We start from the raw sequence: 24,611 nt of genomic DNA on the forward strand, positions 1-24,611 counted from the left end.
TTGGGTCACATATTCGTGTTGTCAGATACTGGGCCCAAAATGTGGCTTCATTAAGAACCGCATTAGGACACTGATGAAATTAGTCCTTCAATAAGTCCCTGACGTAGCAAATTCCAGAATGTGCAGTATTATCTGGTGCTTCCAATTTTCTGCAGTTTTCCTCTTTGGCAACTGAATGTCCTCGGGGTAGATCACAATTTGGATTTCAGTTTACATACCTGTTCAGATGTGGTACCTGGCCACCGACTCCCTTTTTGACATAGTTTCTTCCTGGCTATACCTTTACCTATTCTAAGTGTTGGGGGTCTTACCTGGTATCTCTCCTCAGTTTTGCCCTGCTTGGGCTTTTTATCACTCTTACATGCTGACCAGCTTGGAGTGGCTGTGCTAGCTATGGAACATGTAGGATCAGAACATTTGCTCCAATATGTGGACATATGTGAGTCCTAAATCTAGATCTGAACCAATATTCAGAGATGTGGAAAGATAACTGGTAGGTAATTGGCTTAGGTTCTCAGTTTTCCTCTGTATGCTTGGTGTTTTATTTTTTTTATTTATTTATTTAAAAAAAATTTTTTTTAATGTTTATTTATTATTGAGAGACAGAGACAGAGTATGAGCATGGGAAGGACAGAGAGAGAGGAGGAGACACAGAATCTGAAGCAGGCTCCAGGCTCTGAGCTGCCAGCACAGAGCCCGATGCGGGGCTTGAACTCACAAACCATGAGATCATGACCTGAGCAGAAGTCTGACGCTTAACCGACTGAGCCACACAGGCACCCCTGCTTGGTGTTTTATAGATAGTGCTAAAAACGCAAACAATAAGATAAAGTCTTAAGGGAATTATGGTTCTTACCTTGTCCTTTGAGGTAGGCACTGTTTTACAGATATAAGTAAACAAGTTAAGTTAACTTGTTCAAGGTCACAGAGCTACTGAGAGTCAGAATCAGAATTGAAACCCACACTGACTCCAGAGCTAAATGCATTCAACAATCTTCCCCAGTTCACAGCTAATATCCAAGATCAAAGAATATTAACTCAGCTGTGTGATTCAGCTGGGTGATTCCAGTCTTGACAGTATATTGGGCTCATCTGGAAAGGTTGTAATAAACCCCAGTAACAAATACTGTGATTTATTGGTGGTAGGGGGTGTGTGTATCACTGGTATTTAATTACCCCTCTGCTCCCACCTCCCACCAGTGATTCTGATGTGCAGTCACAATAATTGATTCCCTTCAAACACAGAGGGGCAAGCTCAAGCCAGCTGCCTTTTACAGGCTTACAATATAACACTGCCTTAATCATGCAACCACTATAATATGCCTACAGCAAAAATTAGTTCCCATTAGGCAACAATAGAGTATTCTCTCACAGTGCCCCTAACATTAAGCGGATAAGAGGAAGCAGCTGGGTGAAATAGTTCCTTGTGGGTGGCCTGCCTTATCTGGTGTGGTGTGGAAAGCACAGGAACTGAGGGAAATGAGGCCCGAAGAGCTCACAAGCTATCAAAACTTGTGTTATTAATATAGTGCTGCTCAGAGGTAGCATTACAGAAATTACCAGATGAGAGAATGCTCATTTTCCTACAGTGTCTGAAATATTCTGAAGCAGTGTCCAGCATTCCTAACATCCTCAAGATAAAGTTTCAAGCATGGACATAAATGAATGAAATAGTCAATACTGAGTGACAGTCCCAGAATGTTTGTTTGAGACAGCTAATATGGATGTTTACATTTTCAATTCTCAGTAAAATGATGAATCACATCGTTCCAGGAGCTGCGCTTTTCATCATTTTATCCCAATGGTGAAGCTAATTCTGTGCCAGTTTCTTAGGTGTTATATATAGACTGCAACATAGGCCACTAGTCCTAAGGTGGAACTCGTTAAAGAAATACACATGAAGTATCCACAAGCCATCTTAAAAATGTGCCTATTTTAAAGAGCACTTGAGGGGAAAAGAGCATATGGAGCTGCTTTGTCACAGAAACACAGTTGGTGCTGGTTTCAGGGAGAGACTGCTAATAACCACTGCACATGTGTTGGGAAGGAATGTCTTTTTTTCTACAGGGTCATTCCTTTAGTACTAACACTACAGTGTAAAAGCAACATGTCTATAAACTATCTTTCAGTTAAAAATAGCCCCCCTCAACACTTTGCAGAATAAAAATAAAAGTTTTCTCATAAATCTAACCTACTAGAAGCTTCTTAAAGCAAATGTGAATTTCTAGTGGTAGACACTTTTCCATGACACAAGTTGGACAGAAGTGTCTTAATTTGAAAGTCAACAATAGAATAACAATTGAAAAAATTTTTTTAACCTTTATTTATTTTTGAGAGAGAGAGAACCAGAACCTGAGAACGGGAGGGCAGAGAGAGAGACACACACACAGGATCGGGAGCAGGCTCCAGGCTCTGAGCTGTCAGAACAGAGCCCGATGTGGGGCTCGAACTCACGAGCTGTAAGATCATGACCTGAGCCAAAGTCTGATGCTCAACTGACTGAACCACCCAGGAGCCCCAATAGAATAACAATTTACAAGTACATCATATTTCTTAAAATTTGTACTTTAGATTAGGAAAATCTACTAAAGAAATGAAAGTGAGGCTTTCTTCTTCACTGAAATCAGGTTTCTTAGCATGGTGAGGATATTTGGAGTATAGATCTTAGGAGTCGTATGGCATAATAAGAAAGGGAAAAGAACCCTCAGCATCTTATCAACATGCTAATAACTTTAGGTAATAATGTCATACTTTTATGTAATACTTAAACATTTGGTCATGATTCACATCTAGGATTTTGTTTTATATTCTTAAAAAGCCTGAAAGGGTTATAGTTAGGGTTGGTGTAAAGGTGACAGCTATAACTGACTTGGTCGGAGCAGAGATCAGGACCCAAGAAAGAGCAAGGGAGAGATCAAAACTCAGCTCCAGGACTACAGTGCTTTGAGTCATGTCTTTAAGGTCAGAATGGGCCCATGGGTCTCCAAAGGCCCAGGCATGATGAGAACTCAAGTCAGTCGATGGCACAGTAAAACAGGCCATCCCCAGGATGGCGACTGTTTGCTTTAGGCTATCAGTGAGCTCAGCCCACATAGGCAGGTGTGGGGAAATTGACTATGTCTGTTCACTGCCGGGGGTTTTCAAACAAGCAGCTGTAGGCAGGGTCCTGATTGTGATTGGACAACCCTAGAGCCCTAGTTAATTATCTTTTCCACTAGGCTATTGTGTAGTACAAAGAAGAGTACTCTATGAATTTTTTTTTTCATTTAAAAATAGTATTGAAATGTTACGCACCTAGCCTTTTGGGGGAATGAGTTGTTTCATGGATAAAGTTCACCTTGTGAGCACTGAAACTTTTTTTTTTTTGAATGTTTACAACATTGGCTGGAACTACTCTCAATTGTGTTGCATCTGGCCTCACCTTATTAAAAGGAGTGTCCCTCTACACCATTTTGCCTCCTCCTGGTGAACCAGAGACATGTTGATGCGTGTGTATGTCTGCCCATACACTGTATGGCCCTAGATTACTGCTGGTGAAATGGGAAAAAAAAAAAAAGAGAACTTACTTTGTTCGAGGAACACTCTTATCTATACTTGTAAGTGATTAGGCTGTGGTTGGCAGGTAGTGTGAGGTCTTTGCCTGGCCTGTGACAGTCACAGGCCTCATCCTCAGAGGAGGTTTTTTACTCCCTCTTCTTAGCTTATGCTCCTTCTGTTTGAACTAACAGAAGTCTGACCACAGGAAAAATGGGGGAATTGCTGCCGTTTTATGACTTTGAGCCCTCAACGGTGATGGTCATATCTTTAGCCCCCTAAGGAATAATTGTGGGAAAGATTTTCAGGTAATGTTTTGCTGTGAGTAGAATGTGAGTAGAATGATTTCCATACTGAATATTTATAAGACTAATGATGGTCCAAGAATCATTACTTCCGCCCCCTGATGTGTTCTTAAGAACTCTTCCCTACCACCCTCCCTGGCTGTCACTTCTAGAGGTCACTTGCTGGCTGGGGATAACCTGCCCCCTGTCCTTTTTCCTTCCCAATGTGGATGGGTTGCCATGTTGCTGGTAACGACCTGATTGAGAGCATGGTCTCCTTGAGCAGTGAGCCCCTTCTCTCATTTCTCCAGCCCTGCCCAGAGAATCTAGACCAGGGTCACAAACTCTGGTGTTTACAGGGGCCAGGCTGCTAACCTGAATAAGTGAAGCCACTCAGAACAGTGGGGAGGCTGTAGAAATTGGAGCGCACTTGGGAGTAGGGCCTCTATTTCACGCTCCAGCCATTTGTTACCAGATGGAGCGTGGGCATGGAGTTGTTGGAGTTCTGATTTTTCAAGGAAAATTTTTTAAAAACCACAGAGTTTTATGTGATATTTCCTGATTTTAAAAACTTTATGTGGGCTGCAAATTGTTGTAGTCTTCCAATTTTAATCCTGTTCTCATCCAGACCATGGCTGATGGCTGGGGTTGGTCTGATCTAGTGCTAAAGACCCAGACAGCTTTTCCAACAGCAGACCCTCATACCACACTGTGAGGTCATCGATGTCCCTGCACATCTGTTCCCCTCCAGACGTCTCAGCCCAGGCTCCTTCCTCACCACCTGGGCAGGGCATGTCCCGGGGTTCCCTTCACTGTGGTCTGGGAGAACTCAGAAGTTTTGGTGTATGTGTGGCTGGAGTAGAAAGTGTGCGTATTGAGGCGGAGTGGAGGCAGAGCTCAAGCAGTGTCAAAGATTTGAGTGTTGGCCTTTGGAGTTGCAATTTGGAATGTTTTTCCATAGAAGTAATGTACAAATGAAGCATAGGTTGTACATTATCATAGGCATCCTTTCACTACCTCACTTCCTGCGTTAAATAGGTCTTAATGTGATGATTTCAGTATTTAACAGCTGTTTTTAACATTTTGACTTCGGGGAAAAGGTGTTTCTAAGTTCCAAGGATCTGAACTAAAAACTTTTGGGTGTCTTTTTGAGTTCCATATGTGTATATTTCTTAGGGTATCCAGTAAGTTGTATAATATAGAATTTTTAAAAATTTATCAACAGTAATGAAGAATGAAATATGAGCCCCCCTCCCAGTCTGCTTTGTAACTTTTCCCCATTCATTTATGAGATTGAAATGCCTCAAATACTTTAACAGAATTGTATTATTATTCTTGGGTTGAACAGTTGTTGTCTCTTTGAGTGTTTTCAACTCATCAAGGAATTCTGTAGGAGCACAAAGAAGAGAGTGCTTTCAGAAAGGTTTATTAAAAAAGGAGAGGCTGACCTAGAATACCACTAATGTCAAATGCTATAAATTGGTGTAAAAGGTAAACTAGAATGAGTGTAACACACTCCTTAGTTTCCAGGAATTAAATTGGCCGTATGTTTGGTCTTAGATCAAAGACTAGCCAGGAATGGTGTTCACTTGTTTTCTCCTATGAAAAATCCTGAACTCTCTCTTAAAAGGTGGGAAGTTGTTTACTGGCTAAAGCAAAAAGCTAACGCATCTATTGATACATCTCTGCACCATAATAGTGGAGATTCCAATAGGAAATTGCTCTGCAATTAATATGAATGTGGACAAATCATATAACTTTTCTGAGCCTCAGTTACCGTATCTGTGAAATGGGTGTAACATAGGCTGGATTTGAGTATTACATGAGACAGAATATGTAAATCAGTATCATAATGTCTAGCACATAGACAACATTTCATATATAGTTGTTATTATTGGTATTATTATTTGTTTAGATCAGAGTCTTCTAGGTCATTTTAGAACTCAAGCTTTTGTTTTGAATTTTTTGTCTTGTGTCTTTTGTTGCATTTTTAACATCTTTATTGATGCTAATATTTCACATACCATAAAATTCACCCAATTAAAGTATACATTTCAATAGTAAATTCACAGAGATGTGCAAACATCATGACAATCTAAAGTTAAAACATTTTCATCATTCCAGAAAGAAACCTCATACCTATTAGCAATCACTCCCCATGCTTCTCCCCCCCAACCCCACTCCCTACAGCTCCTGGCATCTTTTGAGTATCTTTTCAGGTGCTTATTGGCCATTTGCATGTCTTCTTTGAAGAAATGTCCATTCCAATTTTTTGCCCATCTTCTAATTAGGTTAATTGCCTTTTATTATCGAGTTGTAAGAGTTTTCTGTATATTCGGGGCACAAGTCCTTTATCAGATGTATGATTTACAAATATTTTCAAGCCATTCTGTGGGTTGTCTTAATATTACTTTTATTGACTGATAAATCTGGACTTCTGTCTCTGTATTTAATGTTTCCATGCCCTCTCAACTGATTTGCACAAACTTTCTTTCCAGCCTCTGTTTCTCTACCTTGCTCTTCAGTCTGTCCACGAACCCCTTCAGGTCCCTGAGGAGTACCTGAAACCCTACGACTTTATCCAAGATAAGAATAGGCATTACTATGCAGGAATGGTGTCTCTTATGGATGAAGCAGTGGGAAATGTCACGGCAGCCTTAAAAAGCCACGGGCTCTGGAACAACACGGTGTTCATCTTCTCCACAGGTAAGTCTGTCAATAGGAAAACCATCTCTTGGCAAAGCCGAGGACATGGTATTCGATAAATGGAATGAAGACAAATTGGAGCATTTAGCAGTACCTTATTAAAATAAATTGTTAACTGCAAGAACGGAGACGTGATAATAATGGATAGAAAAATGGGTCTAAGGAAAGAATTATGGGCCTTCCCCCTCTTCCTTCAGATGTCAAAATATTCTGGGAGAATGCTTGAAAACAAGCTCTCACCACCTGAGTAAGTATGAGCGGACATCACTCATATGCAGGGCAGCTGGGTACTGGATTCCTGGAGTGGCTTGTTCTCAGGCGGTCTCTCCAGCCTGGGCATCCTCTGTGAATAGAACTTCTGACAAGAGCAGTTCTGTATCAGTGTAGAGACAGATTGTGACATTAAGAAGACAGATTAGAAATGGAGCCATTTAAAACTAGGCTAGAGTCTCCAAGTATGGATTTTTTTTTTTTGTATTAAGATTGTTTTCTGACAATAAAATTCATACATGTTGATTACAGAAAAAAAAGAAGGTTTTTGAAAATAGTTTTCATTATGGCAATGCCTTTCTGATTCCTCGTCTGTTATATATGTGATTTTTCCTCCCTCTCGTTAGACATGGTTTTCTAAAATTTCCCTACAATGTGCTATAGTAATAGATCTTGGTTTGTCCATCATGCTGAGTACTCAGAGAGCACTTTGTATCTGAAAATGAAGATGCTTTTTTTATGGGAAGTTTTCTTGTATTATTTATTTCAGAATTTTTTGGCCCTTCAGCCTACCTTTCTCCTATTCTTTCTTTATAAAACTCCTGTTATTTCGATATTGGATCAATACTCTAATTTTCTTAGTTTTTTTTTTTTCTCTGCTATTTTCTTTATTTTTCTTCTACTATTTGGGAAATTTCCTTATCATTATTTTGTAAACTTTTCTATTAAATGCATTGCAACCACCACATTTTTTTAATTATTAAGAACTCTTTCTTATTTTCTGATAATTCCTGTTTTATAAAGTTCTCTTTTTACTTTATATGTAATAATTTCCTTCACCAAAGCCTATGCTTTTAACTATTCATTTTATGTAGGTGTGAGTGTGTATGTAGATATGTGTATAAACCTACGTATACTTGTATATGCGTATATATGTGAACCTGTACATATATTTTTAAGTTTGCTTGTACTCCCACCATTACCTCTCTTCCTTCTAAGGTCATTTGTATATATTTTGGGCTGTCTTTCATGAAAGAGGCTTTCTCGAATCCCTGGTGATCCTTGGCTGAAACCTAAAAATTTGATTGGAAACTACCAAGGGTGAGGACAGGACTTGTATTCTGGTGATTTTTTACTGTACAGTGACTATGTGAGGTGTGCAAAGTGACATGTTGAGGAATTAATCTGGGTATTCTATTCGCAGTTTGTTTTTTTTTACAGTTTTTTTAAAGGGCAGCTTTGTATTGCCTTTTTTTTTTAAATCAGAGATTCCACCTTTTTTTTTTACGTTTTTATTTATTTTTGAGACAGACAGAGCATGAATGGGGGAGGGTCAGAGAGAGGGAGACATAGAATCTGAAACAGGCTCAAGGCTCTGAGCTGTCAGCACAGAGCCCGATGCGGGGCTTGAACTCACAGACCACAAGATCATGACCTGAGCCGAAGTCGGACGCCCAACCGACTGAGCCACCCAGGTGCCCGAGTTTTGTATTGCTTTTAACTAGGCATTGGTATTGAATCTGGCATTTATTGAGGGCTTACTATGTGTAGGACAGAGTTCAAAGTGCTTTATATGAGTTAGCTCAGTTAATCCTTACAGTAATTCTCTGGGGACTGTTATTATTCCATCATGCAGATGTGAGAACTGAAGCACAGAGAGGCCAAGTAACCTCCCCAAGGCCACATGGCCAGGCAGAGCCAGGCAGCAACCTTTTTGGCTCCACTGCAGGCTCCTGCCTCTGAGATGATGCAGATGATGACCTGGATGTTCTTATTGGACCTCATGATATAGCAGACCTTTCCCCATGGTTTGTTGCAGTATTGATCCGTTGAGGAAGCTGGGCATGGCCAGGAGTAGTGTCGTTCAGTTGCTTTAGTGCTATACAAATAGTACTCTCATTTTCTAAGTATGCCCTCCTGTGAAAAGGGTTGACCATAGGATAACATGTGTCACCCCCTCACCCCCCCACATTTACCCTTTTCAGAAAAAGGGGAGACATACTTGAGAGTCTTCTCAGTTTACTTTATTTTGAACAGCCTGGTAAAGCACTTTAATCAGCTCTGGAATTGAATGCTTATGGAGGTCACTAGAAAGAATCAATAAAAAAAGGAGGCCAAGGCATTTAATACCATTTAGTAATTATTCCCGGGAAATGACCTCACACTTGTAAGAACTGAAAGTTATAAGTTTATAAAACAAGCCTTTGTTGTAGAGATCTTAATTATACAATTTAAGGATAAATGATTTCTTGACATGAAAATATATATGGATTAATGTTATCATATGTAGAGAGAAAAGTGCTCAAACAGAAGTTTTCCTCTGGAAAACTTAAATATCTCAGAGTGGCTCCTGTGACAATGGATATTGCTGTCAACTATGCATGGGAAGAGGTGTAATAATATTTTTTCATGATATGTGGCAGTCGGAAAAGCAGTATTTGAAGATCTTTTATTATATGATTTCAAATGTGTTTACATAATTAAATTTTAAATAGTTGATCATTTCATAAACACCCACAGCGTATTACTTATTCAAGTTGCCAAAAAATTTTTTTGAAGCTTTACGATGAGATAATGGGGATTACCTTATAATAAGGCTGCCTTATATTTTAACACTATGGTATGTTAATGGATGAATTGATCTGGGGTCGTCTTTGCTTTTTGGGGCTAAATCCAATGTGATCATGTGTATATAAATTTTTATTAGACTGCTGAATTCAGTTTGCTAGGGTTTTATTTAGGACTTTTATATCAATTCAGAAGTGAAAGTGGGGTTGGTGGCTTCTTCTCTACCCTGTCGGTTTTGTTGTCTCAGTTGTGCTCACTTCATAAAATAATTTGGATGGTTTTTCCTTTATTTTTTTTTTTAATGCTCTGGAACAGTTTACAGATTGTTTGAAAGATCTCTCTGGTTCAGCTGGTCCCTGGAACCTTTTTTGGAGGATTTTTTTTTTTAATTTTCTCCATAGTTTAAATTTTTTGCTGAATTACATGTAGGTGTAGGTCTTTAAAATATTTAAAAATTAATTTTGCTTGAAATATATGAGCCCTTTGATCTGCATGCTGGGATTATTTTTCACTCTGGAAGTTTTCCTTGTGCATATTTTAGCTTATTGCTTTTGTTCTGCTCGATTTCTTTCTCAAAAAATAGCTTCAATTAATAGGTTGAATCACTGATTCAGCTTTTTTGTCATTATTTTCAGTTTTCTGTCCCTTTTCTCAGTCTTCTGGATCTCCCCTGCAAACACCAGTTAGACATTGTTGCATCTCGGCTTCTGTTCTTTAGATTCCCCAATGTTGATTATTATTGATTGTGTTTTTAGTTTCCTGTGGTCCTTTCTTTGCCTCAGTCAGTTCCCTTTTCTTCAAAGCTCATTAGTAATAATAATGACTACTGTTTGTTAAATATTTACTGCATGCTCAGGCCCTGTTCTAGAGCCTTCCCTCTACTTTCTCACCGTTGGTCATGTTGTTAGCATTAAAGCTCAAAGCGACCTCGCAAAGTAGGTTTCTTTATCCGCATTTTGTAAGTGAAGAAACCAAAATTTAAAGTGGGTAAGTGACTTGTCCAAAGCTACTCTTATGGTCTGAATGTGTCTACCCAGAATTCACATGTGATGGTTAGAAGGTGGGCCTTTAGGAGGTGGTTGGGTTACAAGGAAGGGTAGAGCCCTCATGAATGGGATTTGTACTTTTATAAAAGCCACCCCAGAGAGGTCCCTAGCCTCTTCCTCCATGCGGAAACACAGCAAGAGGAAACCAGCTGTGAACCAGCAAGAGGGCCTTCACTAGGTGACCATACTGGTGCCTTGATCTTGGTCTTTCCAGCCTCCAGAACTGTGAGAAGGATATTTCTGTTGTTTATAAGCCACCTGGTCTGTGGTATTTTGTTAGAGCAGCCTGAGTGGATTCAGAGGACCACACATCTAACAAATGGAAGAGCCGGAATTTAAGCGCAGATCTACTTGACGTCAGCACCTATTGGCCGGAATTGATTAGGCTTTTGCGTCACATCTTCTTTTCCTTTTAGCTCATCCGATTGTCCCTTGTCTCTACTTTTGGCTTTCTACATTTCTGTTCATAGAACCTATGCTTCTCCTGAATCTTCCTGAATAGACCTTGGCTAAAATCTTCATTTTCACTGTAAATCATTATCAGCTATATATTCTTCCTCTCAGTATAAGCAGTGAAGAATCTTTCCACACAGAGCACGTGGCCATCTCTTGGCCTCGGGTCACTGTTTCTTGGTTAATTCCTTCTCAAGCCTATAGTTTGAGGTCAGTGGCCTTTAGGCATTGAGTAAACCTGAATGATGTACTTGACATTTCCCTCTCTTTGGCCACCTGGTTCTTGGACAGCTAAAAGAACCCCAGCTTGCACAGCTACGAGACTTTTTCTATCTCCACACCTTCAGGACTTTACTTCAGGGGCATTTCCCAGGGTACAGTGTGCCCCACTGTCAGACGCTTTTCTTCTCCTCCTCATTGTTTTCTGGGACATGTGACCTGTAACTGCATATGAGAAAGGGAGGAAGTAATAATTCTCTGATCACATAAAAAATTAGTGCGGTCCCCTCCCAGGCTGCCTTCCTGCCTCTTTTCAGGTAGGTGGACTGGTTCTGTGTCATGAGGCAAACAGGGTTTGCCAGCCCTCGTGTCTTCGGCCCAGCTTCTTTGGCCTTACTGATTGTGGAAATGTCTCCGAGATTCTCTTGGGTACAACAGGTTGTCAGTCAGTCCTGGTTTCTCACATTGTGAGAAGTTTTCATCTTATTCTAACTCATCACAACATGCTATTACTCCTCGTATTCTGTGTCTGTTATTTCAGTAGGATATCACTTAAGAGAAGCCGTGCTAGTGGCTGATAAGAAGATACCGTTTTAACCTGAGCTTCTATCACCATGCTGATCTTTATAGTTGCTAAACTCCAGGAATCTTCACCGAAGTCTGACCCGGAGTAAAATGAGCTAAAATTAGAGTCAACTCTGGAGGGACTAGATCATGAGTTAAAACTAGGGAAACTGATTCTAAAGCCTTGAAGAGAAAGCGGTGATGGATCTTAACATCTTCATGCAACTATTATATATTTATATTAACTCTTAACAGAATAACCAGTTTCACTTACATATTGATGAGAGTTTGACTATAAGGAGAAACCTTACTGTACTTCTTCCTCTGGAGACTTTTTCTGTGTTCACTGACAGTTTCATTGCCTGAAGTAAAATTTAATAATGTGCTATAATAATGTGATTAAAACCCAAGGAAACAGGGCCTGGGTCTGGCTGATTTTAGAGTGGTGATTCATTTCTTCCAGATTTCCCACTTGACTTTGCCTAGCACTGCCCTACTTTGTAGGCATCAAAATACTGGGTACGTCCAAACAAATAAATGTTGAATCCGTTAGTATAAGAAACCCTGAAATAGGGGTGCCTGGGTGGTGCAGTTGGTTAAGCATCTGACTCGTGATCTTGGCTCAGGTCATGATCTCATGGTTCGTGAGTTCAAGCCCCACATTGGGCTCTGCGCTGACAGCTCAGAGCCTGGAGCCTGCTTCTGATTCTGTGTCTCCTTCTATCTCTCTCCCTCCCCCACTTGTGCTCTGTCTCTGTCTGTCTCTCAAAAATAAATACATGTAAAAATTTTTTTTTTAAATAAAAAAAGAAAAATCTTAGAGCAGACTAGGTACAGGGCAGGTGTCAAGAAGGAGACAGATAGGGAGAGACCAAAACAGAGAGAGAGAAAGAGAGAGAGAGAGAGAGAGACAGAGACAGAGAGAGAGTGAGAGAGAAAGCATTGATAAAAGGGAAGAGGTGTCTGGGTGGCTCAGTTGGTTAAGCGTCCAACTCTTGATCTTGGCTCAGGTCATGATCTCATGGTTGGTGAGTTCAAGCCCCACATTGGGCTCTGTGCTGATGGTGTAGAGCCTGTTTGGGATTCTGTCTTTCCTTCTCTCTGCCCCTCCCCTACTTATGTGCTCTTGCTCTCTCTCTCTCTCAAAATAAAGAAAAAAACTTAAAAAAAAAAACCACTGAAATAAACTAGCTTCATTTAGTGAAAGAGAGAGGCAAAGGCATATGTTTTTTAGGTTTAGATGTTTGGGAAAGCTAACTTTTTTTTCTTAAATCTCCTTTTATAATCTGAGGGTGATCCACAAGGCTTCTCATTCTTTATTATCATTATCAGAACACTTGAGGTGGTTGTTCTTAGTTTGCCACCTGGGGACCACCTGAAGCAGTGGGAAGTTTGTTAAAAAATGCAATCTCTGAGGACATGGGTGCACGACATTGTGACTGTACTAAAATGTTGCTGAAATGGATACTTTATTTTAAGAAGAAAACATCTTTAAAAAATTTTTTTTTAATGTTTATTTATTTTTGAGAGACTGAGAGAGAGACAGAGGTAGAGTGTGAGCAGGGGAGGGGCAGAGAGAGAGGGAGACACAGAATCCAAAGCAGGCTCCAGGCTCCGAGCTGTCAGCACAGAGCTCAACATGGAACTCGAACTCCCGAGCTGGGAGATCATGACCTGTGCTGAAGTCGGACGCTTAACTGACTAAGCCACCCAGGCACTCCTGGACACTTTATTTTATCTTTTTTCCTTACCTACACATATTTTTAAACAATTTTTCAAAGTTTATTTTGAGAGAGAGACAGAGCGAGAGGGAGGCACAGAGAGAGAGGGAGACACAGAATCCCAAGCAGGCTCTGTGTTGTCAGCGCAGAGCCTGATTCACTGCTTGAACTCATGAAATGTGAGATTATGACCTGAGCTGAAACCAAGAGTTGGTCACTCAACCAACTGAGCCACCCAGGTGCACGATGGCCCCGTGCCCTTACTACATATAATTACAACCTTGATAGATTAATGCCACTCTTTTTACAATGTGTGATTTTTCTTGCTGTTAACAAAACTGCTTGTCTCATTACAAACATAATACTCTGTTATCTTTGTACAAAGATGACCCTTCGAATCCCTCTCTGATAGGATATGATCAGCTTTCCTGCCAGTTAGTTACGTAGACTGTAGCCTCAGTTGCATTATCTAGTGAATGCAGGTTGGCTGATCATTCATTTATTCACTATGCCTCTTATTGTAGATAGAAAGATAAACAGGATGTAATGCCAGGCCTTGGGAAGCTCAGTCTAGCGAGGCAGACAAGCAAATGTATCATCATGATGCAGCGGAAGTGTGTTTTGATGCAGCCCACGGTATTGTGTGTACAATGTAGGAGTGCTGACCAGAGCCCAGCGATCTGGGAAGGCTTTCTGAGATTTAAAGGTTGGGAATGAGTTGGCCTGATAAACAGTGTGCAGGTGGGAAAGGGATTGGACAGCATACTCAGCTCTGAAAGAGAAACATGATGAAGGGCAGAGAGGAGAGAACAGTTCTGTAGGAGGTTCAGTGGGGCTAGAGCCCAGAGTGCAGGATGGAGAACGGCCAGGGGTGAGGCTGGAGAACATGGCAGGAGAGTCCGTGCATCTGCAGGAAGGAATCTCGAAGGTACGTTGAAAGCTGTAGGGAGGCATTGACAGGTTTGAGGCAAGATCAGATTTTCATTTTAAGATTGATGTGGAGCAGAGTTGGAGGCAGGCATACCTTTTAGGAGGCTGTGACAGTGAAGGAGGTTGGAGGATTAGGAGGCGCTGAAGAAAGGCAGGGGAAATTGACGGTGATGAAAGGGCAGATTGAAGAAATACGCAGGAGAGCTTGGACCAGTTATCTTAAGAGTTCTTGTTACTGGGAGAATCGATCGTTCTGTCATTCTGTGTTTTCAGACCTTTTGCCAGCGTCGGCAACAGCCTTGGATGGAGACATCCCTTCTGTTGGCAGTGGGATGCATTTGCAGAGAGCTGGGAGAGTGGCCAGAGTGCCCACGTGGTCCCCATAGCAGTAGGTCTATGGGTCACTTGAGACTGGGCTGGGGCTTTGCAACAGTGTTTACAAGTGTGCAGAGACAGTTGTGGTTGTCACCGTGACTTGAAGGTGAAGTCGTCTGAAGGACAGGCCCCTGCGGTGCCGAGGCCAGCCACGCATGGTGGAGAAGTGTCTTGACACGGGCGTCAGCAGTGCCACCATCAAGGAACACTGCCGGGAGCCCGTTCAACAGAACGTTTCTACTTGAACAGCGCAACGTATTACAGAGCCTCAACTTTTAACATTTATTACCTGAGCTTTCACAAAATTCTATGGAATTTAGTATCTTAAACAGAGCAGTAAAGAATCTTAACGAATTCCCGTAAATCTCATGTCATCCTCATATATTGAATATTCTTAGAGACTGGTACTGGCAAATGGAGGACTCCTTCACAGTTCAAACGCGCTTATGCAGTTGGCACACTTATAAATATTATAGAAAGTCTGTGCCAGGAATAAAGTCATCTGACTGCTGGCATACCAATCTCACTAGGTTCTTTGAACACTTAAATCCATTGCTGACAAAGCAAAGGAAAACCTGCTGAGGGGATAAGTCATACAGTGTGTCCACTCTGTCTTTCTCTTTGTAATTCTTTTTTTTTTTTTAATTTTTTAATGTTTATTTATTTCTGAGACACAGACAGAGCATGAGTGAGGAGGGGCAGAGAGAGGGAGACACAGACTCCGAAGCAGGCTCCAGGCTCTGAGCTGTCAGCACAGAGCCCGACACGGGGCTCGAACCCACAAACCGTGAGATCATGACCTGAGCCGAAATCGGTCGCTCAACTGACTGAGCCACCCAGGCGCCCCTTTCTCTTTGTAATTATACCTTTATTGAACACATCTACCACGGAGGGAAATAAGAACACATGGTTCAAAACTATGAGACTAGCATGATCTTTTCCCCAGCCAGAAGTCATTAATCCATTATACCTCTTTAGACTTGATATGTTAATGGCCATGTTCAAAGCGTGTTGGATCACCTGAAAGTATTATTAGCAATAGTAATAATCATATAGATTTGTTGATTATTTTATTGAGAGAAAAATGATAACCAATACGTTTTAAAATTTATTTTTTTAACGTTTATTTATTTTTGGGACAGAGAGAGACAGAGCATGAACGGGGGAGGGGCAGAGAGAGAGGGAGACACAGAATCCGTAGCAGGCTCCAGGCTCTGAGCCATCAGCCCAGAGCCCGACACGGGGCTTGAACTCACGGACCGTGAGATCGTGACCTGAGTTGAAGTCAGATGCTTAACCGACTGAGCCACCCAGGCGCCCCAACCAATACGTTTTAAAGTTCCCCAGAACGATCTTGTGTTTGTATTCTCTGTGACAAACCATTAAACCCATAAGCTCAGAGTCTAAGGCAAAGATGCTTCTTATTCCCTAAGTTTATCGGATAGATATTCAAAGTTTTATTATACTGCTTATTATATGCTATAATACTGTATTATTGACATTTGAGCTTTTTATCTTGAAAAACATGAAGTAATCTTTATTTTTGTACTTAAAAAATTTTTTTTAAGTTTATTTATTTATTTTGAGAGAGGGAGAGAGAGCCAGCAAGCGTGCACAAGTGGGGGAGGGGTAGAGAGAAGGAGAGACAGAATCCCAAGCAGGCTCCGCACCATCACTGCAGAGCCTGATGTGGGGCTCAAACTCACAAACCGTGAGATCATGATCTGAGCCACGATTAAGAGTTGGAAGGCTAACCAGTTGCACCACCCTGGTGCCCCTATTTTCATACTTCTACGAGAAGCTTTCTTTCCCTGAGTTTATGAGTAATGGAAGATGCATAGTGAACTGAGCATATTTATTGACTAAACTGCAAGAAGCTTTCCAGTTGGTTTGGATTTACTTTCTCCTTATTTTTTTCATTCCATTTTTGGAGGCCACATTTAAGATGGATCCATTTCTTATATTATACTCCTCCCCAAACTCGTTGGAGGCAAAACTCCCTGGGAAGGGGAGAGGAGTGTTAGGTGGACAGGCTGCTCTGGAGGATAAAGCAAGGTGAAAGCAGGCTCTGTATGGGAACAGTCATGTGGGAACCACAATCAGCAGGAGGAAGGGGCTGATATACAGTCAGGTCACCGCAAGCTGTGGAGACAAATACACAGCAGGCAGCTGGAGGGTGAAAGAGGGGACAGAATGGTTTAGGAATGATTAGTTTATGAATCCCCAGAAAGTAGATTGTATTTCTTTTCTTTTTTTTTTTAAGGTTTTTTTTTTAATGTTTATTTTTTGAGAGAGAGACAGAGCAGAAGTCGGGAGAGGGGCAGAGAGAGAGGGAGACACAGAATCTGAAGCAGGCTCCAGGATCTGAGCTGCCAGCACAGAGCCTGACACAGGGCTCGAACCCACAGACTATGAGGTCACTACCTGAGTGGAAGTCAGACGCTTAACTGACCAAGCCATCCAGGCACCCCTAAAGTAGATTGCATTTCACATATTTTTGGTCTAGAATTTTTTTTAACCGATGTCAGTAATAATAGATGGAAGATACAAATTTAGGTTTCAGAGGCGGGCCAATAATTTCAGTTGAAAAACAAAAGCTGTGTAAGTTTTATATTTCGCATCTTCCAGAATGTAAACGTGGGGGTTTACTCTGGAGGAGTTGAAGAAAACAACAACAACCAAAAGGAACGTGGCTAACTTTTCACTGCGTAAGAGCGCAGTCTGATTCTTCCCCATTTCACTCTGCACGTGTGGGGTCTTCCGGGAACCGGTGGAAACTGCTATGCGTGCATGTGGACTGTATTTGAAAAGAGGCATTTACTCAAAATATGGGGAGCTCCGGGGCTTTTGCCTGTGCTCTGTCTCAGTTCCTCCCCACTCTGGCTTTATACAGTGACGGCTGTGCTTCTCTAACTTGGTCTGAGGGCCTTTCTTAGCCGAGGACAGTCTCTTGTCTTTCCTTCCCGGGGTTATGGAGACTTGCTTGTCTGCCAGGGCCTGGGAACCGGGGCCCAAGCTCTGTGTGGGAGATGGCCCCGCTGTGCTTGGCCTCAGACAGGCTGCATGGCCTCTGCTTTCAGAAGCATGAGATCCTCCTGCCAGGCCTAAAAACAATAATAAAAACATATTCGAACAAACCTCAATCGCCTCTCTTGCTGACTTTGGCAGTTAGGTACAAAGCACCAACAAAGCGTGGTATACAGAAATTCTGCCTTCCAGGTTTGTTCCCTTCTTACAGAACGACCCTTAACCTTGTGGGGCTCTTTTTTCATGTTTTCTTAATGAGAAAATATTTCAGAGATTATTGGCACCACAGGTTTATTTCTTTCTGGCAGTTTTCACTCTTAACCAACTGTAATCTCTGAGATCTCTTCTCTATTTTCTCTCACAGTATGGGCCACATCTAATCAACCTCCTCTAAGATGACTGTTCCAAGTACAGTGATTTTTTTTATCATTTCCATCCCAGAGCACTTTCCTACTTGTGTGGATTTTTTAAAAAATAAAGATTGTCTCAAAAATTTGAACATGCCTTAAAAATGACATCCGTGCCTATAGAGACTACCAAAAAAAAAAAAAAGCTGGACCTCTGTCCTCAAACATTTTGTGATCTGGTAACATATTCTGACAGACAGACACACAAATCAGTCAAAAGTGTAACAGAAATGGGGGTGAGGGGGAGAAGGGGGTACTGTGTTTGGACTGAGAATACCAGCTTTGTGGAGCCACTTTAAAATCCCACTTTGGTGTCGTATTTGATGTTAGAAAGTGCTTCTCAGATCTGCAGGTAATAGAACAGGCTGCATGGTGGGGCGGGGGTGGGGGGGGCGGGGGGTTGGTGCTGACAGTCCCATCTCCAGGAGTGCCCTATGTGCAGTACACAGAGTTCACATTGGTGAACTCCCTGAAGGAGTGGCATGAGTCGTGTCTGTGGCAGATTGTGGTCATCAGCAGGTCGACCAGGTGGAGAGAGCAGGTTGCTTTTTGGTTACAAGAATTAGTCAATTAGAAAGCATGATGACTGTTTTTCATTTGAGACAATGTACTGGTCCTGGAGATAATGTACTGGAGACCTGAAGGTAAGGTGTGGTCTCTCTCTCTCTATTTTGTTTGATGTGAGCACGAGCAGGGAAGGCGCAGAGAGGGAGGGAGACGTAGAATCTGAAGCAGGCTCCAGGCTCGGAGACGTCAGCAGAGCTTGACGCGGGGCCCGAACCTGTGAACCTTGAGATGGTGACCTGAACCAAAGTTGGATGGTTAACTGACTGAGCCACCCAGATGCCCCAAGATAGGGTCTCTCTTAAAGAACACCTACTGCGATGGGAATGGTCTTTAATTCAGATTCCCCAGGGATTGGGAATGGGGAGGGGGTCAGGCACCTTTATGGTTTCAAAAAGCCCTTTCACACGTCCGTAGCTCTGACGCATCTCCTAGAAGGACTTGTGTTTATTCTGCGACCTCCAGGCTGAAAATCACTTCGTGTAGAAGAAATACGTAGCCTGTGGGTGGTCAGGAGGAGGACAACAAGTATGTGGAGCCACTAGTCCAGCTCAGTATCTAGCGTGGAACTCATGAAATGCTTGCAGGTGGAGACATGTGCATGCGTTCTGTAACAGCACAGGCCATCTTTCTAGGTCATGTGGGTAGAACAGATAGAGAGATGAAGCTTGGAGGAGTGAGCCTCTGGATGGCGGTGTGTGTGTGTGTGTGTGTGTGTGTGTGTGTGTCAGGAGTGGCTTCATAGAAGAAATGGGATAAGAGTTAAACTGTGCTTGAATGATCAGGGAGTTATCAGTAGGTGAATGGCAAGAGTGGGGAGGACATTTTGGGCAAGGAGAGGCATGAGCAGACATGCAGGAAGAGGGGCGCCAAGATGTGTTGTGGGCTCGGTGACTAGGCCAGCCCAGGCTTACCATTGGTGTCCAAAGGGATACATAAAAACCATAGTGTAACAGGACATATCTTCTTGAAATGTTAATTTTGCTTGCATGTATGGAAGAAAAAATAAGCAACTTAATTGGTTAATAATTTAGAACACTTATTAAAACAAATAAGGGCAAATTTTGGAACAGAATACAATGTATGGATCTTTTAAATCCAAAATCTCAGGTTTCTACTCTTTTCTCCTGATCCTTTAATGGAAGAATTAAAAATTCTGTAAAGAATCAACTCCATTCATCCCCCACCCCCCAAAAAAATTGCCGAGTAATCCTTACTTAGAGCTTGAGGCAGGAGCTGGGGTTCCTCTTGAGTCATGTGGGAGGTAGGGCCACCCAGCTGAGGGTTCTGTTTAGCTTTTGAGAATGCCAGCTGGAGGCCCAGGCTCTCTGATACTGCATATCCGATGTGATGGCAACTCTTCATGGTGGTTAGCGCTAAGGGGGAGGGGAACCCTATAGGATTTGCCTCTGTCCCACACAACAGACATGAAATATCTCTGTGCTTAGGTCAGGGCGTGGAGTCTGTACTCTTGCTGAGAACGCAGGGAGGCCTGGCTGCCTTGGTCTCCTAGGATAATAGATGGAATGAAGGGTCTTCAGAGGCACTTCCTGAGTCTTTGGTTTTCTTTTCTTCCTCACCTGCTGGTCCTAAGCCCTACCACATTCCAGTCTCTGCTTCTCCAGCCCCTCTGGCTCCCTCTGCTCCCCAGGCCTATGCCCCCATGCTAGTCCTTTGTTTTCAGTATGTTTGAGTTGTGAATCATTAGATAACTTAGATCGATCACGAGTTCTGCTTTTGCTAGGCAAAGGGCACCCCTCCCTTGCAAAGCTGTCTCTGGCTTTTCCCAGCTTTGAGAAAAGACCATATATAGCCTGTCCAAGCTAGAATAGCGTCAGAGGCTAGCCAGAGGCAGACTTGTTGGTGGATGAAAGAGCCTCTGGACCTGTGTTTACCATTTCTCTTTTAATTTCCATGTTTTCTGGCATCCATTGTTAGGAGATTTTCTTTAATACCAAACTCTGCCCAGGGTTATAAACATCTTTCTTGTATCATGGTCATCTACTCACAAGTTCAAGGGTTTAAGAAAAGTCAAGAAGCCTTCAGTTAATCCAGTACTCAATAGTGCACTGGCTTTCTTTATTCGGGAGTCTAGATCTGTGCTGTCCAGCTGGTGGTCACTAGCCATAGGTGGCTATTGTGCCTGTAAAGTGTGGCTAATTTGAATTGAGATGTGCTGTTAAGTGTAAAATACCAAATTTCAAAGACTTGGTAAGAAAAGGTTGTAAAATAATGTATTTTGTATATTGATGACATGTTAAAATGATAATATTTTTGATATATTGAGTTGAATAAAATATTTACTAAAATTAATTTTAACTGTTTCTTTTTAAAATGTGGCCACTAGAAAATCTTTGCCTATGTGGCTCAGATTATATTTCCATTGGACAGTGCCGCTCTAGACAGTAGCTTCATAATTATAGCAACTCCTACCTCTAGGGAGTATCCCAGGGATTGTTTATTGAAGGTCTTCTCTCTTAATGATCTGGCTAAGATGGGAAAGCACAGAGTAGACTGTCAGGTTCTACAAAGCAGGAGCTGGGGTCATTGTGCTAAGGAGACTCATCAACTGACTTTGAAGGAAATTCAGTAACAGTTTTGAGCATTGACAGCATCACTGAAATAAGGGTATTGCCTCCCAGTGATGCCTCTGAAAGAGATAACTTGGTCGCATTATCTGGGGTTGGAATGTTAAAAAGAAAAAAAGAAAGAAGGTAGTTTCATTACTTGAAGTGTATACCTCGAGTGAGTTCAGCATGCAGAAGGGCACTGGGGCAAGAACATTGATCATATCTATTGTTATTTCATAAATGCAGAATGCAACATGACTGAGGTAGGAGGGAAAGAAAGCCTTTCCAACTATAGGGAAAACCCAAACTATCTTTGTTTGCTATGATATGATAGCACTTACTCCTCAGCGTCGGAAGAAGTATCGTTACAACATACAACAAACAGGGTTGTGGGGATCCTGGATCAACATGTCCATATTGCATAAATATTTTCCCTGAAATTTTCATCATTTGTATTTATATAGATCAAAGATACGCTCAAGACTGCTGTATCCATTTCCAGCAATCTTTTTCCTTTTTGAGATTATAAAGTTTATTTTGGACAAGTTCCCTATTAGTAAAGTATTTCTCCATAAAATAGAAATAATCTTTTCCTGAAAAGAAGCCTTTTTAAAAAAAAAGATTTTGTCATATTTTTGTAGAGCATTTTCGGTCGGCAGCAAAATTGAGAGGGAGGTACAGAAATTTCCCGTATACCGCCTACCCCTGTACCTGCATAGCTTCCCACATTACTAACGTCGTCCGTCAGGGTGCTGTTGTTTCTAAGGTCTTTAAAAATGTCCTTTGTTGTAGAGCTGTGCTATCTTCTCTAACTCTCTGAGGTAGATTAGAAGTAATCGTCACCTTTTTGTAAATAGAGACATAATCACAGAGAGGTCATTTGTTGAGAAGCACAAGTGACGAGTAACGAAAATGGTTTGAAAATGTAGATTTTTTGCTTTCCACTCCAGCTACTGTATTCACTGTATCACATGGTTCTGTGAGTACAAAAGCGTCTTTTGTTCACAGTAGAGCATGCTGTTCTGAAAAGTTTGGAGGTGTGTCTCATTTTTAGGAGTACTCCTTTTTGTTAAATTCTACACTGTGCTTTGTTTAATATTACAGTTATTTATAAAATGTTCAGAGAGCTAAGAGAGGTAAGGAAGAATTGAGGTCTCGATCTTGGTATTATTCCCTTCCTCCCAATAGTGATAAAAAGGATTTAGGCATCCTTGCCAGCTTCTTGGAGGCAAAGTTGGTGGGAACCTTCATTATCACATTCTCTCTGCTTTGTCAGCTCATATCCTTAAGGAATTCAGTCAGACTTCTTGCAGTGTATGACTGAAAACCAATGGCATTTATTTCCTCTGCAGGAATTTATTTACTTTTTTCCTTGGGTGTCTGTCCCTTTGTTGATAATATTTTCTCAAGTCTTGAAGCACTAATTGGTTTTGGAGCTTCAGCAAGATCACTTGTTACACTGAATGCAGACACCGTCTTCCTGTGGATTTGTGCACAGTCTGTATAACCATCAACGAGGGATCCTGCTGGGAATTGTAAAGGAGAAAGAAATGATGGATTATGTTAAAAAAATGCTCCAACTCTAAGGGTTCAGAAAGGAGCAGACATAAACGGCCTCTTCCTGGGAGACCCCAGCCAGGCAGCCAGTGTTGGCTTTCTTAAGTAAGTCAGGACTTGAATACGTTAATGTGTACGTAGAACCGTGAAAGTATGTTTGCAAGGTCCGTAATAATGATCAGTGCATCCTTGTCCCTCTCATGTATGTACACCATATGTGAAGAGTAAGAAGTAAGAAACATATTTGGAAGAGTCATTTTCAATATTGGTATTATGGGACAATGCTTTGCTTTGTTTTTTAACTTTATTTTTTAAAGTATTTATCTGGTTTTGAGAGAGCTAGAGACAGAGTGCAAGCAGGGAGGGGCAGGGAGAGGGAGACACCGAATCTGAAGCAGACTCCGAGCTGTCAGCACGGAGCTGACGCAGGGTTCAAACTCATGAACCGTGAGATCATGACCTGAGCCAAAGTTGGACGCTTAACCGACTGAGCCACCCAGGCACCCCAATGAGACAATGCTTTGCTTTTAAAGTTACATGCTGTTATCTCAACTCCTATTCAGTCTGTTTTCTGAAGCACAATCTACTTCTTCCCCCTTGTTCTCTTTTACCATTCTTGGCATTGGGCGTCCATCTCTCACCATTGGAAGTTAGTAATGGCTCTTGATTTTCTCCTGACTCAAAGAACACACTAGAAATTGATACTACATTTTAACTTCCGAAGGCTGCCCAAGTCACATGCCAGACAGAGTCAGCTTCAGTCAATGCAGAATTCCCTGGAAAATTAATCTACTTGACATGCTGGGGACAAGGGGAGGATAGAAAACCAGTTCCGGGTAAGGCTAGGAATAGAGGGCTGAGCTGGATATAGGACCTGCTCCAGAAGGTTGATGGCAAGGCTGGTCTATAAAGGCCCAGAATACCTAGCAAGTTTGAGACCCATCTTGAAGAGACAGTAGTTAAGACGGAGCCAGGGCTCTGTAATCAGACAAACCTGAGCTCAGATTCTCATTCTACCACTTACTAACTGGGTGACTTTAGATAAATTTCTGAGCATCAGTTTGCTTATGTGCAAATGGGGATAAAGCTTACTCACAGGACTACTGTGAGAATTAAAATAAAATTCATGTAAAGTATCTGATATCAGGCCTCGTGTAGGTGGGAATTTAATAATTACAGCTATTATTACTACCATCACTATTTGGACGTTCGCCGTTTTGCATCGTTGAGGACACCAAAGCAGTAATCTCCAGACAATATGTTGTGCTCTAAATATTATATCGTATTCAGGTTTCAAAGGTCCAGATTGCAGCAGGACCCCATTAAGCTGTGCTGCATGAGCAGAACCCTGTACCTGCTGAAAGAGGAAGTTCCCAGGGCTGGGTAGGCTGTGGGATGGGACCTTGTTTTCAGGAAACTGGAATGCACATTTGGAAACGAGGCAGAAGCCCACATATAACACTGCAGTTGGAGGTGATGTAAGGGTTAGAAGAGCTATATACACTCCTATATGAAGCTCTCAACAACCAGGGCAGGCAAAAGCTGATGGCCCAAGAGTCCATTTCTAAATATCACTGAAGTTCTTAAACCACTGAATGGCAGTACTCTGGTTTTAAGCCTTTCCCTGAATGCAAGGTAGGTATGTGATTCTCCACTTTTTAGATGAAGAGATGGGTCTAAGGGACCGTGATCCATAGTTAAAAGCAAAGCAATTGCATCCTATGGCTCTAGGCTTTTATTTAGAAACCACAATTATTCAGACAGTCTCTGTCATCCACACCTCAATGCATCATGGTGGCTCCTCATAGCCCCATGTCTTGCTCCGGCAGCTGCTCTGGTGACCAGTTCAGGGTAGGCTTTGGTCAGCTTCTCACAG

General features: G+C 41.8%; 1 protein-coding gene across 1 annotated transcript in view; it reads left to right on the top strand.

The window, feature by feature from the left end:
• Positions 1 to 24,611, top strand: part of ARSB (arylsulfatase B) — a 168,172-nt gene that overhangs the window by 21,889 nt on the left and 121,672 nt on the right. Inside the window, exon 4 of the mRNA XM_053907252.1 lies at positions 6,317 to 6,524. Coding sequence (XP_053763227.1) covers positions 6,317 to 6,524 — 208 coding nt within the window. The remainder of the gene's footprint in view (positions 1 to 6,316; positions 6,525 to 24,611) is intronic.

The sequence above is a fragment of the Panthera pardus genome, unplaced genomic scaffold (assembly GCF_024362965.1).
Source record: "Panthera pardus isolate Hobbes unplaced genomic scaffold, ASM2436296v1 HiC_scaffold_2, whole genome shotgun sequence".
In the NCBI taxonomy this organism is placed as follows: domain Eukaryota; kingdom Metazoa; phylum Chordata; class Mammalia; order Carnivora; family Felidae; genus Panthera; species Panthera pardus.